The following is an 18,439-nucleotide window of genomic DNA, read 5'->3' as shown; positions in this document are numbered from 1 at the left end:
GTTTCGGCCGTGGAGCCGAGCCGACGTGTGAGCACCTGAAGAAGGCTCCACGGCCGAAATGTTGTGTTTTCTTTCTTCTTTTTTTCAGCATGGAATAAACCTATTACTTGTTCTTTTGCAGCCTACGCATGCTGACGCAGCAACCCACCTGAACTATTATGGTATTTCATATCTTAGTTTAATTTATGTTAATTTAATTTGATGTTAACACTGTTTCTGTGACAAGGCTAATACTCTGCAACAAATCCTCAACAGTTGCTTTAATTATGGAATGTTTGTGCTAAAGGAAATTGTGGTTGGATTGTTTAGTGAGGAATAGTAGGATTTGCTTTTGGATGAGTGAAACTCGGTAATAGGATAACCAAGATGTTTTGTTAATCTTAATCCAAATACAGATTTGAGAGTGTCTTGTTACAGCTGGAATTACTGTGTGATAGCAGGGGATCTTAAATACTTTTCTACTTATCTGTATCAAATTCATTATTAAAATTGAGCATGCTGGTTGTTAAACTGATATCTTGTTCTATGACTTTATAGTAAATTGTTTTTATATCTTAATTAAAGTGATACTGTAGGTGCAGTAGTGGTTATAAGAAATATGCAATTTTAATAGCCTTATTATTATAATAATCTTAAACAGTAATTTTATTTAGTGATTGATAGATTTATTGATAGGTTAAATAAATACTATTATTTCAGACATATTCAGGGATCAGCATATGGTCAGACTAGTTAAGAACATTTTTTCTTGTGTATGTGTACTAACAGAAAATTAAACATGATAAATAAAAAATAAAGAAAAAAACAGAAGAAAGAATACAATCCAAATACCAAAAGCACACTGGGTTCTACATAGTTTTGTATCTGGTCATGGAATATTATCACTTACTATGTTGCTTTATCAATACTGCTTAGGGACGTGCACAGTATGTGCACGAAAATTGCTTGAAAAAAGAAAACAGCTACTCTTAGGTGTAAGCAAATCATTAGAAGGGTATTTTGAAAAAAACATCACCTTGTTGTTAAGTGTGTAAGTAATTATTTCCATTGGCAGACTTTCCAAAACTTTCCTTAGCCTTGAAACCAGTTTAAGAAGCACATTAGGTCTCCATTTGCAGAACTTATTTTCCGGCAGCATACAATAAGATTTGGACTAGCCTGACATTTCATGAATCCGACAGTTCATGCAGAACTAGTGAGAGATCTCTTTCTCTAGTCCACCCCTCCTTGTTATTATAGCACATAAATAGTGGATAACCATTACGTCTGAACTACTGTTCTGCAATATATCTTCTGACTTACCTCAGATGGGTTGACTGTTTCATAGAAGTCAATGGAAAAATTCTTATTTGTAAAAATCTAAACACAAGAAAAAATGGAATGTTTCTTCATGAGAGTTATATTTTACCATTAAATAATAGTAAAATCTAAAAGTAAAATACACATTCTAAAAACTATATTTCAGTGTTCTTTCAGCATAGCCGCCTTTTTTGCTACTCAACCACATTGAATCTGGGTAAGTCCTGGTCCACTCAGCAGAGTATTTGAGCTGGGTACAGCTCCTTTTGTACAATTTCATGTCAGGTACGAGTAAGCCACCGATATTTAGTAGGGAACTGTAATGCACACTGCTTTAGTCTTACCTTTTCCCCTTCAAATAAATTGTGGAGCATTTTGTTCAATGAGAAAAAAAATGACTATTGAATACATTAGGCAAGAGTTGGATGTACAGTAACAGCCTATGAAGCACATCCATTTTTAAAATACTTACTCACCCTGGTAGATGCAAGTGTGTCCCGCCTTTCCAACTCAGTTTTAATTTTCATTAATTGGGTTAAGGTTCTGTTCAATCCAAATTACAACGAAACTATTCTGCTTAACCAACTGATAGAAAAGGAGAGAAATAAATATCCAGATATACTGTATTATCAAATCTAAAATATTCCCAAGAGCACTTGAACAGGACATCAATAGGAGATTTAGAAAATTACCTTGTATCCAAACAGTGATCTGTAATGTTTTTTTTTAATGTGAACAAGGGCATTTTCTTATTTTTTCATTTTAATTTTCTTTATTTTTTAGTGTGTCATCAGCATGCAAAGAAATGTTGTTCTTTGTTATTGATTCATTTATAATAATATTTTTTTTAAAAAAACAAAGGATGTCTGCTGCAATCCTGAAAACTAGGACATCTAGTTGTATTCTGTTCAGATATGCTTAATGACCACCCTGTGGTTAACAGTTTGCAGCCATTGCTTCCATAAGAATGCCCTTCCTTGTAAAGAGCTTTGAAAGTTCAAGTCATTATAAGTAGTTATCTGCTGTTGAGTGAACAAAAATAAATGCCAAGAAATACACAGATGAAAAACTGTCAGTAGGAAAAAGGATTATGTATGAACTATGAATAAAATGGAGTATTTAATGCAATAACTAAGCATGCACCATGGCAAATTCAAAGATTTGAACTGTGCTTAATGAACAGAATGTGTTCAATATTAAAGCATAGAGGAAAGTACAAGATCTGAGAGGATGTTACTTTGAAGAAATGTCTCATTAAAAAAAGGAGACAATAAGCCACTGAAAATTAGCGTTCTGCATGACAATAAGAAGAACCTTGTCCATTTACACATTGTTGTGAACGATTGGTCTAGTTCTGTTCTCATAGATCTAGTGCATGAAATTGGCATTAGCCAAAATGTGGTCAAAATAGATGCTGGGAGCCTTCATAGAGGACTACTTGTATTTTCAAGTTTTAAAGACATGGTTACACACAGCAGAAGACGACCACTGTGTGGTCATCACAAAAAAAATCAAGATTGTTGGACTACTAGAATAAAAAAAAAACTTTTAACAACCTCTGAAAGTCACTTTTCAATGAAAACAGAACAGGTAAAACATGTTTCATGTCTGTGGTAGATGAATGGTTATTACTATCTTTTTCTAGATGAGGTGTGCTGTGTGGTCTGTAAATGTAGATGTAGAGCAATAAAGCTTACTTCTCTTTGCCAGTAAGGCACAGCAATGTGTGCCAAGGAGCTTTTGGTACATAATTTCAGCCTCTGGCCACTGAAACAGACATTTTCAAAGCAGACAAGTATTGTTGTAATGAGGAGTAATTGTTTCACTGATTTTTGTTATTTGATATTTGATATTGACATTTGACTTATGTTTTGAAAATGGGATAGCGTTCCTTTGTCCATCAACTGCAGTGTGGATTTTTTGGTTGCCTGATCTTAACCTCATTTGACCTATATTAGATTAAATTTTGATTTAATCTAAAACATAAAGAATGATAAAGATTGCATTTTGACAACACTTTCCTTTGTAACTAGTCAGTGACATTGAAGAAGGTGAAGGGATACCCTATCAGCTGTACAATGGACAGCTTATCGTGTAATTGTCAGGCTTTTGCTGTTGCACAGGATAATTTATAAAAACAAATTGAGGCGTTTTCTCATATATACAGTACAGTATGTCAGAAAGTCATGCTCCTCTTTTGTCCAGACCTGGGTGATGTACAGTACTGTGCATCTTTTGTTTTAGAAGAACAGTTTTCCTTGGGTTATTGGCATGCATTCTTTTACATTTTTCATAATATTCACTCAGAAGTTTTCTATTTCTGAAATGTGTTTTGTTAGATTTGATAATTCATGTAATGTGCTGGGAAGTCCAAAATATTTCGACTTGTGTGTTTATTTTGTTGTATACTACAGTACATATATAAAAGAAACAACTGGCTAAAACAGATCATTTTTGGGGAATTTGAATGCTGTGTTCAGACACCTGAAAATGAAGCAGTACTATTAACCTAGATGGCCATATTTCAAGTACGTCTAGGAGAAAAGGACCCAGATGAGAATTTGGGACAAGGTGTATTTTGGACCTAAGATGAGAATATTCTTTTCACATAGAGCTGAAGCCTTCATCAAGGTTAATACATGGACATGTCTCAAGAAGTAGAATGTTAATAAGGTACTAGCAATTAAATGATCATGGTAACCTTAAAGGCCTTCTCTTTCAGACTTTGTGTTTTACAGGAATTTTTTTCTGTACTATTGTACAAAACATTTAGACATATAATAGAGATTGAGTTTCTTGCTGAAGCATTTTGCTTAATAAATTGTTGAAACTGGCTTTGGATATCTGTGTTCACTCAACCATTCGGCCCTCTTCATTTTTTTCTCACTGCACACAAAGCTACTGTACATAAGCTAAGATTTGACTGCAATTTTTATGACCAATAGCATCCACCATAATGTGGTGGTATTTTCTTTCTGCAGAAAATAAAGCAATTTTAGATTTTTTTTATATTTCTTATTTCTCTTGTGTTAGTCACATTGTCAGTCAATGAAAATTTCATTTAAGATGTATAATAGTATGATGTAATCCACAGAGAAAAACACAGCATTTTTTTAAACGTTTACTAAAATGTGTCTAAAAACAATTTCTGGACATTTCTTTCTAAAAGGTCTGTCTGGAGAAAAACCACAGGTGACCCCATGAGCAACCTGGTGTCATTTAAAGAGACTGAATTTCATAATTTTTACTTCCCTTTGGTTAATAAAATAAAGTGCAACATGACAATAATTGTGAACAGTATTATGTGCTAGTATCAAAACATTTATTTATGATCTACCTGTTTAATACAGATGTTTTTTCATATGTCCCTGTCCGGAAGCTACTGATTTTAACCAGTTAAGTGCATAGCTTGAGCAATAGATTTATTAATGAAGCCAGAACATGTTGAATGAGAATAATAAAGATGCAGTGTTAGAAAATACTTATATAAGAAAGCCAACTGGTTTCGATTTAACCATTAAAGTCCTTGATATTAATAGCAATTATAAAAATAGAATACCTTGAAATTATTTAGGAGAATGGTCTTCTAGATGAGGTGAATAAAGTACATCATGCCCATGTGTAGAAAGCTTGAATTACATAATAAACTCTGGGAACTGAAAAACATATGCAATTGAAGGGAAGTACAGTGTTTTGAAATATACTCATTGATTGCTTTTGATTAATAAAAAAACAGGTTGCCACATACATTCGACACTATGAGTAAGCAGACTTAAATTTCCAATAAATACTGTACCTGTTCATCATTAAGCAGTAACGGAAAAGATGGGTTTCAGGGTTTGTCTGTTTTTTTTATCATGGTCTGAGCCGTGCAGATCCAAAAGCGAGCAGGCGTAGTCTGTCTGCCTATGCCCCATGTCAGCTGTCTGCATTATGGTCCATGTCCTATTGTGCTGCTGGTGTTGCCAATGGGCTTGTTTTCCTTCTTTTCTCGGTCTGTTTCTGTATACATGCTGTCCTGAGCTGAGGCATTAATATGCGGCTGCCATTCCAGCCCTGTCTCCCTGCAGTAATTGAAAAGCCGACACGGAGCCTGGAGCTGAAAGAGAGAGAGAGATAGAACGAAAGAATGAGAGTTTGATTCGATTGATCAAGCTGCTGAAGGGAGGGGTTGGGAAAACCCTGACTCACAATAAAAGGAAGCAAAAATAACAATAAATAAATAAGGAAAAAACAAAACAGTACCAGCAACCAAATTGCATAATTACATATCCAGGCATAAACACACAATCAAAATAAATGTCATCATTACCTGGACTATTCAAAAAAGCCACTACTGAAAACACAGTTTTTGGAAATCCACAGCTAATTAACATTAAGGTGCCAGAATTAAAAAAAATAAAACCGATGCAAAAAAGAAGCCTGTGAGCTTTCAGCTGTGGCTGATGAACCTGGACGCAGCAGAAGTGATAAATGGGGGATCTGTAGAGCAGGAGCTATAGAGGCAGCAGCTCAATTAGAATTCTTGGCCTGTCTCTTTCAGGGGTGGGGGGTTAGGGGGGCTGGGGGTGGAGCGGAGTGGCAATTAAGCAAACGGGATGGTGGTTTATGCCCTGCACTCCCCGAAGACTTGTTTTAGGGAGCCGAGTGCAGGCACAAATCAATCTACTCCTTTCGGCAGCCGCGTCCACGGTATAATGTGCAGAGAGGGGTGGGAGAGAGAGACGGGGAGGGTAGTGGCAGCGCGCAGTTGTGTCAGTGTTTCCGAAGGGTGGATGGGAGCAGCAGAGGGAGAGAGAGCAGGAGCGCAGTGGGGAACACTCACCCTCCCAGGAGGGGAAGAAAGCTGTGACTCCGGACATGTGTGACTCTGAGGTGTGCCCCGGCGGAATCCGAAACACGCCTGCACCACGCATCATGACCGGCTCCTGGCTCCACTAGGAAGAGAAAGTGGGGGGTGTGCAAGGAGGGAGGGGGTTGGGCACACCACACCGAGTGACCTTACGGCGAATGAGGGCACTGGGTTGGGAACGCTGAAACTCAGGTCACGGGATGATGTCGGTGACCACTGGATTTAGCTACCAGCTGCCGGGAATCACCACGGTAACCTATGTTTTCGTTTACAGCCCCAGCACGGTTACCCCCGAGCCGAGCCCCCCTCCACAGCCACCAGCCCTTACTGGGCATCGTGGGCCCAAAAGGAAACTCTACAGTGCAGTTCCTGGGCGTACTTTCATCGTGGTGAAACCCTACACACCCCAAGGAGAAGGCGAGATCCAGCTGAACCGAGGAGAAAGGGTTAAGGGTAAGTTGAGTGGATACAACCTGTTGTCTTTTAATGCTGTGAGGAATGTTTAAACTCTAGTACCTGTGTGGAAGGAAGAGTTAAATCTAGAACTTCTGACTTCTCAAACCAGTATTGAATCGTTCAACTAAAATTGTCCTTCCACAATCTGCAGAAACTTTCAAAATCCTGGGTGCAGCACTTCTGTTTCTGACAATAAACTGTTATGAGTATTGATGACTAATACTTTATTTAAGTTTGAAAATGATGAAAGAAAGTGACAGAATTTGTGCAGAACAATTTATTGCTTATAGCTGTCACTTTCTGATGTGTGGCGCACATTGTAGTTCAGTTGTGTGCTGATTCACTTGCTATCAGACCTCATAATTAAGAAATGTATCTGTACAAACAAGTGTATGATGAATCATTTAAAAATGTATCTAGCTTTTTGTTGATAACTGCTCACTAAGAGTTTCTGTATTAGTAAGCATGTTTGGATGTGCTATGTATGCAGTTAGATTTGATCTTATTGAACTTGAGGGAAATCTTGGCAGAATCCTGTGGCATTTTGGATTTTGTTGTAAAAAGAACATTAAACAGACTCTTCAGATAGAATTTCACAGACTGCTCAGTCTTGATTTTTTTCTCATAATGTTACAGGCACTCAAGGTAAATCTTAAACATGAAGCAGGTTTATTGGGGGTAAAAAAAACTGCAAAAGATGACCATAAAATAACTTACAAAGTTTTGAAAGATTAAATGCCTAACATAGCTCCTGGTTTTCTTCTGGTGGTGCTGTGTTAAAACTAGGGAAATCTTAGAAATATTAAAATGCACACTAATGACATCATGTTACCTCTAGAGTGTTACTAGTGCTGCACTGGCTGCCTTCACACACTTTAGCCCTTTCAAATCATTAAGCATGTCATTAAGAAATAGAGAGAAATCCATAGGCTGAATTCAGCAATACATTGCCTTTTTTCTCCAGTGCCATTGATTGGCTTCTCTTTCATGTGTTTGTCTGTTCTTATCTTCATCCATGCCTCATACAAGACGCTCAATCTAATGAAATAGGTAAACTTGAGAACATTTTGATACTCCTCCTGTTTCCCCTGGTTTTAGTCTAGAATTTGTTCTGTAGTAGAATCTTATCACTTTCCCCCCTGTGTGCTTGTGTTTAAAAGGTTTTAGATGGGTAGATCTCAGTTGTTTATGCATGGCAAGCTATGCATATACCGTCCATATGCATACGTTTTCAACACCTTCCAGTACTATTGTGGTTTATACCTTTTGTATGGTATTTTTTTTCCTAGCTGCATGCATAATGTATGTATACAGTACTATTACTGTGCAGTGCACACAGACATGTTGCACATAGTTTTCATATTTTCTGGTTATGAGTTTAAGTTTCTACACTATTTTCTTCTGTAATGTCTTCCCAATCTTCATTTTCTGAAAGCTCCTGCAGGCTTTTAATAAAAAATGATTGCAACGAGTCACTGCACCCTTTTTAGAATGGTCACTGCTGCTTGAAATATACAATATAATGTCCTCCCTTTGAAACGTTTGTTTGAAAATGTTACTGCAGAAATGTTCAAATTTTATAACAGGTATTATTTGAAGATGTTAAAAGTGGATTTCTTTCATAACATGTAAAGTGTTTGACATTTGAGTAAGCTGTAAGTAAGTGTGCCTCACAAAAAAAGACACTTTTATTATTGCTGACCTGTCTTTGTCTTATTCAAAAATGAATTAACATGATGAAGCTCTTTCTATATACTGTATACTATCTCTATATATTTATGTATTGGGGATCTTTTTTTCTATATTATGTTTGTGTATTACCTTTTTGTTTGACGGTAGAACGTCTACTTTTTGGAAATCACGGATGTCATTTCAATGTTATCTTTGGGTTTATGGTATTGCAATATCAATAACCTTTCAAAATACTGAGCAGTCTTAAAACCTTAAGTTATTCTTTTAGATGTTTAAGAGCCTTGCAAAGATTCTGAGAAGTTTATGGTGAAAGAGATTCCCTTCACCAAGTGTGCTGACAAAGCAACAAAAACCTAAATGAAATTAAATAAGATAACATGCTATTTTTTCTTTACTTACTCCACTTCTCCTGTTTTTAACCTTCAATATCTAAACACTTCCTCCCTGTGTACACCAGAATAATATGCATAGAAGGAGTATAAGTGAAAAAATGACATACTGTATTGCCCATTTTAATACCTAATAGTATTATGTTGCTTTCCTAAGTCAGTAAATAAGTAAATATTTCATCTGAAGCATCTATATTTGTAACATTTGTATATTTCACAGGAAGCAATTTTCCATAACACTGTAATGCATTGCAATCCAGTTTTGTTTTGTAACAACCATAAAAAGTGCAATCTTTTTAAATGTTTTCTTAATGTATTTAGCTGTATGATAAAACATAATGTGTTGTCTGGGGTTGTTTTATTATCTTCCTTCTTAATATATAGAAACACAAGTTCTTTATTTCAATATTAAATTTCATAATGCAGTGTTTTCTGTTCTGTTGTCTGCTGGTTTTGTCCATACAAACTAGAATAAAAAAAAGATTATAAAAGTTTACATTGGGAACTTAGGTGTTATATTTACTAGTAAACATAAATTGATTTACCAAAGTAAAGTAAGAGTCAATTCTAAGATATTTTACTTTAAATTGAAACAATGACTGTAGATGCATATAAAATACATATATAGTAGTTCTGTAGGTAATGAAATTTAGGGTATATAACAGGAAATGAAAACACAAGAAAGCAACCTTGGTTTTGTGTTTTAAGCCATGTAAAAGGAATGAGATTGTGGCTATTTCTATCATGGAAAATGTGTTGGTGTTAAGGTCAGAGGTGTACTTCACTTTTCACAATTCATGTTGAAATGTACTGTAACAGCAGTGGAGCACGCAGAATAAATCGAACAGAATTTAAGCAATTTAAGCTTGTGATATGAAAAATAAAATAACTTTTATCTCCTAATTTATTATGCAGCCATGTCCAATAACGAAGTCTGATTATTATTATTTGCTGGATGTTGAGGTTCTTCTCTGTTATTCCTGTTCATCACACATTTGTAAAAAATATAACAGGCTGTATTTAAGTACTGGGAAATATTCTGCAAAAGGTATATTTATATACCTTTATATATTTAGAGTCTGTAAAAGCTGGGTTTGTGTATTCAGATTAACTGGAGATCTAAGTATTTTTTTGGTGTTTTCAAAGATTGAATGTAAGGTAGCTTCTCATTAAAATATTGCAATTTAAGCAATATAAATCTAATAGAATTGGAATGTTTGGCACTCTGGTACAATGAGTTGTTTCTGAAAGACTCAACCAAGGGTAGAGAAATGCAGCTCATTCCTTCTGGAATCTTTGTTACAGCTGATTAGTTCAGACACATAAATAAGCATAACAAGCCAACATGCTCTGCTACAGATATAAGAAAATTAAAACATGCAGCAAAAATAAAAGTAGGTATTTGCTTTAAAATCCTATTTCCTGAAGTTGGGTACTTTCTTCCATTTTTTCACATTTTAGCTATGAAAAACTGTAGCTCATACTGTAGCATATTTATGTCTGTGTGCTAAACAATGTGGTTGACTTATATTGCCTTTTTCATTCATCCTATACTGTATGGATTTCACCTACAGTACACTGCTTAATGGTATTCATGCATGGACTTTAATCATGTAAGTAGCCCTCCATCACATGATGAAAGTTGATGTTCATTGCTTTTCAATAAGAGACAGGGTGGTGGGCATGTTAATAAATATTGCCGAATTGCTATTGTCAATGCAGGTGAAATGTTCTGGTTGCAGTTTGCCTGGGCAAATCGTGCCCAGTATAAAGACAAGGTTCATCAAGAGAAATAGCTTTTGCAAGCAACATTAGGTTTTATTTCAGGTACTGACTACTCACTTTAAAAACTAAAGACTTCATTCATACCTCTTTTGTAGTGGCAGTCTAATTCCTGGCTGTGTGACTTCTTGTAAACCTGATCATATACTCTATATGTAGGAATATTTCATCTTTATAAGGCCATGTTAAAAATGAGAAAATAAGTACCGATGCAAAGTGTCCAATCATATGTTTAAGAAACAGCATCTTTTAAGTTTCAGAAAGTCTAGATCTAGATTTATGCAGACCATCCAGGTAGTATTTCAGGACATATTGTATAATCAAGATTTTGTTGATATAAATTTACAATGTGATGGGAAAGATGTACTTGGCCACTATTTGAACTTTTTTAAATTCTGTGCACATTAGAGTAGCTTGACCATCAATCATGTTTGTCTCTCTTAAAAATAAATGTTAACAGTATTATATGAATGATGAAATGGCACAATTTTATATTTTTTTTCTACAAAGAAATATAGATTAAGATTTACTATGATTTAGAGAGTAGCATGTTTTGTAGAAACTACACATAAGGATGCTGCAGCTGAATAGCTCTGTATTCTATGTGATAGAATTCCAAGCTAATTATAAACAATGCTGTAGTATAGAAGTCCTAGTTCCCCATCCAAGGAAAGTTAGGTTTATGCTGTTGTGCTGGTGGACCAGTAGGAGGTACTGTACTCTTCTTTCTGGACACCATACTGTAGGTCATGCTCTTGCAGAATGGAGGGTAAAATGCCTCATCGCTCTTTGGTCATTAAACATGTTAATCCTTGTGTCCTGGCCAACTTCCACTTTGGATCTTTGCTACTTACAGTAATTCCCCATTAATTCATCAATTTCTCACTTCTTCACCTGATCTGCTGCATAAAAGGGCTACTAGAGCATAATGGCTGCTGCCCGTCATCTAGCTCACTGCTGCACGTCAGTGATGGATGAAGCGTCTCCCCTCCTATACTGTATGTCAAGTGTTTTGGGATCCTTCAGAAGTCATCATTACAACTAAATATCATTATAAACAGCACCCTAATAAGCTATACTGTAAGTGTCCTGCATTATCACAGACAACACTGAAAAATTGGACACCCTTCATTGTAATAAGTGCCAAACTGATGCAGTATTTCAGTTTTGATGTACAGTACTGCAGATGTCATACAACATACCATTCATGAATCTGTTAATTCAGTGACAAATGGTCTGATCTTTGGTCTATTTCTCTTAAAGCACAGATGCTCCTTCTATGACTCAAATAGCACAATTTTTAGTCTAAAAGTAGATTTCACTAAGCATATTTATCTAATATACAGTTAATAGTCATGTACTATGCTGTTGTCCTGAGATTTCCAAAGTGAAGGACTGTCACATTAACCTTATGAATGCTACTAAGTGTTCAGTTTGTTCTAAACACTTTTGGAGAGTGTCTTCTAGGTTACAAAATGCATCTAAATAGAACTGTACTGTATATGTCCATCCTGTCCTGAGTCCTGTTTTTACACCTGCTTGAGGAATCAAACCAAAGGAAGAGACTTTTCCTTCTAGATATGGTACAAGTGGTTAATGTAATACACGTGCAGATCAGACACCCTTATTACACCTTCGCTGCAGGCTTGTCCTTCTGTGAGTATTATTATAATTGAGGTCAGTCTTATTAAGTTCTTTTCCCACCAACAACTAAGATGTTTTAATTATTTTCCCAATTAACTTTACTGCATTGACATGTATATTCTCGGCACAGCCTTAAATAATATTTGTGCTTAAAAATAGCTACTGTAGGCTCCTGCAGTAACATGCTGTTACTCTAACCATTTTAGAAGAATGTTTTATACAGAGAAAGAAGAATCTTTTACAGAGTAACACATGTCTTTAAATCAGCTCCTGCTTCCATAGCAGGATTTTGCATTTAATTATGTTTTGCATTGAAATGAAAGATGGGTGTGCCGGCATTTCTTGACAGATTTATATCGTAATATTCGCTAATCATAATTTGCTAATGAGCATAATATCCCACAAATTTCTGAAATACTTTTACTCTTATACTCAGGGATATTAGGAGAATCCTGAGTGGTGTTCCTTGACAAATGCATGCAGTATATGGACCCATTTCAGTGGCCGAGCTATTGTATCTGTGTCACTACAATGAGCATTTTAAGAGATTGACAGCTATGCATGGCTGCTAACTATATGTTTATACACATACTGTAAACCCTGTTTTACGCATTTGTACCATCTAATGTTGTGAAATGGACAGCACTTATTAATATACACTATTCAATAATTCACTGTGCTTGATCTTAAAATCACTCAAACCTGAAGGGTGTTGTTTGATTGGGGAGGTGTGCCAGCATGCATTGGCTGCACAGGAAGAAAAGCAGAAACCTTTCAGTGGGGAATTAAACTTTATTAGTTCCTTTGTGTATTTAACAATGTGCTAAATCTTTTGCCTTTTTACATATGTGGTCATTTTGTAGATCTTGCTTGAAGTATTATCTGTTCACTGTTTTACAGTATATTGTTCTCATCTGTCATCATGTTTGGCTTGCAAAACGGCAGAAATATTTTAAAAAATTGTGAAATTCGCATTTTGCTTTCATCTGCACTTCAAAATCAGGAAGGTTTTCCTAGGTATTTGACATTGCAAGTGTATGTGTAAATTATTGTGGATTTCATTACTTGAATGTGGCTCTGTTTCTCTGCAAATTGTAACTCAGTCAAAGATTTTGGTTATGCAGTTACACCCTCACATTACACAGTTTTACAGCAGTAAAATTACAGTCTCATCATCTGAGGATCATTCCTGATAATATTATTTGCAGACCTGCTTATTTATAATCGAGCCTGATATTGTACAGTATTTATTTTGTTCAAGGGGCTCGTTAAATATTATTGCAAGGTTTTGTATCTGATACTCTTTTTGCTTAAACTTCAGTGTCCTTATTTGGACTCAATTTAGAGTCAATTAGGTAACAAACTATTGAAAAGGAATGCAAAGAAATTATAAGAATCCATTTGTTTCGTGTTGGAGGGGTGAAGATTTTACTTTGGAATATAATAACTTAATATTTATTCCTGTCTGTCTTTTCTCAGTTGAAGGAATACTCTTAGTTGTAATCCTGTTAATCAGAATCAATAAAGGAAAGATTGGTCTTTTCTTAACACTTTGGAATAGTCAATTATTTCTTTATTGTATATCAATACAATGTGGAACCACCAATTCTTTTAGGTCATGTCTATCAATGACTCTTGTACCGACAGAAGATCATGTGACTTGGCACGAGAGTTACCAGTGTTTGGAGGACTGGTATGTCTCATACTGATGTGACTGCAAGACTGCAGGTGCCAGATAGTCAAGAGAACTCTTTCTCAACTCATTTCAAACTCAGTTGCTTATGCAGCTGGAGGAATCTCAGTAATTGTCAGCTAGTGACATAACCCAGGCTTGAACTTGTGACATTGGCACCATACCTCCCAGTGTGCACTTCAGATGAGTGCCTTCATTGGTTGAGCTTCTCAGGAACCCCGAGCACTCCCCTTTCTGTAAATCTTTTATAAAAAATCTCATTTTTATTCTCAAAAGTAGTGAGTTACCTCATAAACTATTTTTATTAACACTGCCATTCCACCTATCACATACCATACAACAAGGATCTCAGGAAAGCTATAAAATCTATAAGTTTTCAGAAAGCCTGCCTTTGTGAATAATGTCCCTATTAATAAAACTAACCTTTTCTCTATTTTGAGAAGTTGGTTTTTTTTAAACCAAGATTTCCCATAAGAAAGCAAGTTTTATTTAGAATCCATGATTGACATAGTGAAGTGACTCACTATAGGATATCTAATTTGGTCAGACTTTCTTGAACAAATTCAAATATATTGTAAGGTATTTGAAATTAAAACTGGTTTTCTTTTAACATAATCCCTTAATAACTCTTACAGGGGTCAGCCAACAAATTTTACATGTTCTTTTGGGTAATAGCTGTAGGAAATGCTGCTGTAAAACAGTGTGTTTCAAAGTAGATATTCTCCTTTTCTGCAAGTCTTAGCATTCATGTCAATATTTTCACCTTATAAAAATATATTTAAAAAACTAAAAAGTTTAATATCTGGGGACACAGACAACATCTCCTCAGCCTAAAGGTTTTTGCGATAACTTGCATTTTTATACCGTTTTTTGTGTTCGTCATCCCTGTGTCAACACAGGGATGACAGTGTTATCCAACTGGAGTGCGGAGCAACTACATGACTAAAATGTGAGGCAGTGAGAAGCACTGAGATGTACAGAGAGAGCTGAAGGGCAGCTGTAAGGTTGCAAGGGTACTGACAATGGTGCTAGAAAGATTACAATCTGCTATAGAAGGCAGGAACACGCACAGTAGCTTTGAGCTTGGGCTATCTTTAGTCCTCAGATTTTACTTAAATCTCAATTTAAATTTTCAGAATAAGATGAACACCACTTAGGTAAGTGTAAAGTATTGTGCTTTTAAAGAAGTGCATTCATATTATTTATGTTAATATTTAATTCTGTTTCTACAATTATTCATAAATGGCTATATGCCTATATGCAATACATGCATATACATATACATGTTGGGGGAAGAGGTGGGAAAGTTAAAGGAAAAAATAACTGGAAACATGTTCTAGTTAAAAAAGACCCCAATTTCTGAATATATACAGTAGGTCGAAGGCAAAACATTATTGTGAGAAGGTTTTGGTGGATGTTGAAAGGTGAGTTTTATTGCAGAATTACCTGTGTTGTTATACAATCTAATATTTATATGCTACATTACGAATCACTTAAGGTGAGTCTAAATGAAGAATGTTTGGAAAAGATTAAGATAAAACAGAAAAATTGAAAATTGTATTTGCTGCCAGACTGAAAACCATGATGGAAATTATGAGTTAGAATGTGTGTGCATATATATAGTTTGCGCATTCCCCTGTCAGAATATGACATAGATTTCATATGAAGTTAAAGAATTATTTGACACACCTGTCTCAGAGAACTGTTCAGCGTGTTTACGTAGTCAAAGGGCCACATGACACTCTTCTGGAAGAGCTGGCATGACTCCACTAAAAATCCACCTTTTGAGTGGATTTTTTCATGTAAATGAATAGCTTTAAGGGATTCCTTTTATAGTTTGATTTGTCATACTTTTCTGCAGAGACCAATTGTGATGCAATTCCTGGCTCTTAGACAATAAACCAACACCCCAGGGAATCTCTCAGAAAATTAAGCACTTCTGTGTAATACTGGAGTCCAGTCACCTTTGTTAGCACTTTATAAAACAGCATAGAATTATCATGATAAACAGAGAGTTGTTAATCCACTAAAGGTTTAAAAAGTGGTATAGGAAAAATATGATAAGATAAGGCATAAATCATGTGGGACTATCAGTTTATTTTGCTTCCTGTATGGCTTTGCACTTAATTTCTATTGGACCCAAGGGCTGCATACATACTTATTTCTGTTTATTGTACACACAGACTATAAGGTACATAATAAAATATAGAAAATTAAGTCAAAGCAAACCCCTGGTTTTTAACTATGTCTGTGGTCTAAAACATTTTAAAAGTAGGAATAAAATAGCAGCAATTTAAAGATTAAGCTAGAAAAATGAATGTCTTACTTTAGTCAATTTATGAATTGGCTGGTTATGCTAAAATTAGAGGTATTATCAATTTTGAAATATGGTCTTCAGTATTTCAGTATTTTTATTTTATTTACTCTTGTGCCACAAGATCTGACCTGTCTCAGGTTTCCATCTTCAATTAATTTATCATGTACTTATTTTCTGGTCAGGCCTTTTAGTTATTTTTAGGCTCCTGGAAAGCTGCGGGGTATTCCAGTTTACCTTCTAACTGTGCACTCATTTACTCAAGGGTGAATACAGTATATTGAGTCTTCAACACAGCAGATAACAACTGGACCTTAGATAAACCTAGGATTTTGTCATGCTTAGCAACGAATGAGACACAGACTCAAAGGGATAATGTGACTTTTCAAGAAAGTAGATTTACTGTAGGACTGAAAACAAGTGGCAGTTCTTTACAAAAAGCTATGTGGATGTCCTGAACAAGATGCCCATAAATTTAGAAGATGCTGACTCTCTGGGAATTCCCTTTGTTCCTTTTTAAGCCACTGAATGAATACGGCTGCAGGACAAAGCCTGAAGGGTGGGGGCTCTCTAAGAACAGAGTGGGAACCTACTGTACAGTACTAGCCTGCAAGTAGTGGAAAAGATAGCAGCCCTCCTTATTGTAATTCGGTTATTGTGTTTCAGTGTTTTATTAGGAAGATTTCTGTGTTCCTTATTGAGTTAAAATCATTGCATAAAGTGTTATAGTTTTGTTATTGATTGGGGAAAGATTACTTATCATTTGTCTTATGTACATGTTCCCTTGCTTTTGTGGTTAAACATAGCAGCAAAAGCATGAGTAGTGGTGTTCTACATAATTGATTTCCCTTACAGTCAATTCTGACCTGAATTAAAATGTTCAGCTTAGGCCTTTAAGTTAATTTGTCCCAATTCAGAGTTCCAGAATTGTTCAATTTTACTGTATATTGGTGCTGGAAATACAAGAAAAAGAAACATCTGTTTCTGCTTTTCACATTTTTCAGCTGGTGTCTTTCTTGTGACTGAATAGGTTCCCACTTACTGTATTTCAGTCCTGTGTTAACCCAATTTCTAGCCTACTGTACGTCTTTTTTCCAAGATTGATTTTCTTTTTAAAAATATATAGTTGTACTGTTTCTACTTCTCATTTTGATTAAGCTTCTTCCTTTAAACTGAGAGTAATGCTATTCTTCTCCAAAAAGTGGCTCAGGTCCCAAGTGGAGTCATCACCTTTAATCATCAGTTCCTTCCTCTCAGCCTGTGGCTTTGAATTGATCCCAATATTAGGACTGTCAGGTTTCTAGGTCATAGATGAGATCTGTCTCTCCCAAGACTGCAGGATTCTGTATTTTTTTTTCTGTGAACTCTTTTTGAGTAACATCTCAAAGGATCATTTCTACATTTGTGTGTTCTTAATATAAATTAATCTGTGCCACTAACTGGTCAATGATCTTGTAAGGATCTAGCACACAGGGTTTTATAAAGACGCTACAGAGATGATATATTTGTCGGTTCTCCTGCCAGTGTTTGTACTGTACCTCCAGTACACAGTGTTGGAGAAATGTACTTTTCAAAAGTAAAAACAAAACAAGTTAATTGTTATTGTTTTAGTACTTTTTAAAACTAATGAAATGATCAAGCATAGTGGAACAGTAGTCAGTTTTTGTGATCTACAGATCCCTCAAAAAGTATTGAGCCAGCACTATATTTTTTTTCTTTAACACAGAGTATGTTTTATTTGTGATCATGAGATTAATACAAATGATAGGTAGGTTACTTGAACATATTAAAATAAAAACATACTTTATGTTCAACTCAGTGGTTTCAAATGACCATAAACATTGGGAGTCTTTCACAGTAAATTTCAGAGTGTAAAAGTTTGTATTTGGGAATAAATAAAGTCTGTGACTCACCATTGAGCTCACCTACTGGAACTCTTTGTGTACTTATTTTATATGTTTTTTTAGCCTTTGCTGCAGCCACCTTGGGTATTTGCCTGTTCTTGAGATTTACGAATTCAACTAAGCAAGTGTTCTTTAAATGTCATGTTAGGTATGTGTCTGGTCTTGAATTTGATCTTAATCATTTGAGATTTCATTTACTGGTTTCAAAGTGTTTACTAAACCTCCTATTTTGGCATTGTCTGCAAACTGTCTAGTTTATTAACTACACCATAATTTAGATCATTTATATCAATTAGGAAGATCAGTGGTCCTGTTACATTACCTTGTACCATTCCTCTAATTACAGCACCCCACTCCTAATCTGTACTTTCTATTTTTTGTGCATTAACCATTTCTCAATCCAAGCACGATTCA

At 35.4% G+C, this 18,439-nt stretch overlaps 1 protein-coding gene across 1 annotated transcript in view; it reads left to right on the top strand.

The window, feature by feature from the left end:
• The window catches only part of shank3a (SH3 and multiple ankyrin repeat domains 3a), a 476,554-nt gene that overhangs the window by 266,785 nt on the left and 191,330 nt on the right, over positions 1-18,439 (top strand). The window contains exon 14 of the mRNA XM_088922585.1: positions 6,426-6,604. Within this exon, the coding sequence (XP_088778711.1) occupies positions 6,426-6,604 (179 nt within the window). The remainder of the gene's footprint in view (positions 1-6,425; positions 6,605-18,439) is intronic.

The sequence above is a fragment of the Atractosteus spatula genome, chromosome 8 (genome assembly GCF_055471065.1).
Source record: "Atractosteus spatula isolate fAtrSpa1 chromosome 8, fAtrSpa1.hap1, whole genome shotgun sequence".
In the NCBI taxonomy this organism is placed as follows: Eukaryota; Metazoa; Chordata; class Actinopteri; order Semionotiformes; family Lepisosteidae; genus Atractosteus; species Atractosteus spatula.
This window is presented reverse-complemented; position numbering and strand designations above follow the sequence as displayed.